The following is a 1,662-nucleotide window of genomic DNA, read 5'->3' on the forward strand; positions in this document are numbered from 1 at the left end:
AAAGGAAATATAAAAAGTCCTTGCACAAAACCAATCACACAAGATGGTACTTGAACTTTCATGATTTAGCAATGGCTACCTCCCATCTATTCAACAATAGATGGACTATGCACAATTTTGGCTTGATGCTTTTGTGGAAATTTAGATTGAAAAATAGCATAGCTGACTACCTACAGGGCAACTATAATTGCACATCTCACACAGTTGGGCCTTTCAACATCTTTGCTAGCTCAGAAGCACTGGGTTAACTTCAGAAATTATCAAACAAAACCACAAAACTAATTATCAATACTCATATTTCAAGAGACAATTCTTTTCACTACAAAGGGATAAGATACATGGATATTGGAGGAATGGGAAGAGTAAAATATACTAGTATGTCATCCACATCAATCTGAGTGATAATTTCTAAGCAAGATTATAAAATGCTTTATCAGCATCATCCAGGGCAAAAAGGATACAGTCCTTTAAATGAAATACATTTGGTAATCTTCTAAAGAATTAGTAAGGTCAGAAACCATTAAAAGAAACCATTCTTGACATAGAAAATGTCAGTATGTTTCACACTTATGCAGTAATGTATCCTTTTATATACAGAATACCAGTCTAAATCAATACAGAATTACTGGACTAGGAATATTCAGCTTACCTCTTTGGGAAGTTCTATTTCATTTTGCTTCAACTGAGATTTCTTTGAACTACGTGACTCTTTTACTGAAAGAAAAAGACAAATTAATAGGGAAAAACAATGCATACAGTCTCAACTTCAAGCTATTTTGTACTACAACTTGATTACAACCAAAATTAATTTAAATATGAACCTCAATATGCAACTAAAATTAAGAACATGACAATTAAAAAACTAAATACTGAATACAAAATCAGTCCCTATCCTTATCTGCCATAAACTATTTAAATTCAATCAATCTACTCATTAACTATCAAATCAGCTTCAACTTCTGATTTTGACACTTACTAGGAGACTTCTTCTCTTGTTTGACATCAGCCAGAGCCTTAGTGGGCGGCGATGACATCTTTGAGGTAGTTTCTTGGGCAGGAGACTCGGATGGAGGTGCTGCAGCTGGCGCTTTCTTGGGCGAGTTGTCTATGTCTCTATTCTTTGGAGGACGCCCTCTCTTCTTTGGTGGTGGGCCCTGTTGTGAGAGCAAAGGATAAGGGGGGGATTTGAGCTGTCATTAAACAGGAAAGAAAAACAAAAGGGATGGGTATTTCTTGCATAGAGAGGGACTGGTGACACAGATGACAATCCAAATTTACAAGAAGGTGATTTTCATAAATACTACCTACCAAATGCCCTTAGAAGAAGTTGCACTTTTTCATTTTTTTTAATTTTAAATGTTTTCAGGTTTATAGTAAACAGACTCTCCTTAAAATGTTTAGAGTTTAAACACCACAACAGCACTATTACGAGATCATCATACATATCATAGAAATTTCTTTATAAATGCTATTATCAATATTCACTGTTTACTGATTTGACTATAAACTATAAACAAACAAAAAGATGAAAGTGATCCCATATGAGATCTAAAGCAGCTAAAAAATTATTAATGTATGAACTCAAAAATATATATAATTTTGGACAGCTAAATTAGAAATATAAATAAAACTGAAATACCAGTCTAACACAAATATAAATGT

At 33.5% G+C, this 1,662-nt stretch overlaps 1 protein-coding gene across 1 annotated transcript in view; it reads right to left on the minus strand.

Annotated features, from left to right (window-relative positions):
- LOC119589329 (hepatoma-derived growth factor-related protein 2-like) overlaps positions 1 to 1,662 on the minus strand; it is a 32,491-nt gene that overhangs the window by 13,168 nt on the left and 17,661 nt on the right. The window contains exons 8-9 of the mRNA XM_037937948.1: positions 977 to 1,154; positions 650 to 714 (exon numbers count right to left, since the gene is read on the minus strand). Coding sequence (XP_037793876.1) covers positions 650 to 714; positions 977 to 1,154 — 243 coding nt within the window. The remainder of the gene's footprint in view (positions 1 to 649; positions 715 to 976; positions 1,155 to 1,662) is intronic.

The sequence above is a fragment of the Penaeus monodon genome, chromosome 25 (genome assembly GCF_015228065.2).
Source record: "Penaeus monodon isolate SGIC_2016 chromosome 25, NSTDA_Pmon_1, whole genome shotgun sequence".
In the NCBI taxonomy this organism is placed as follows: domain Eukaryota; kingdom Metazoa; phylum Arthropoda; class Malacostraca; order Decapoda; family Penaeidae; genus Penaeus; species Penaeus monodon.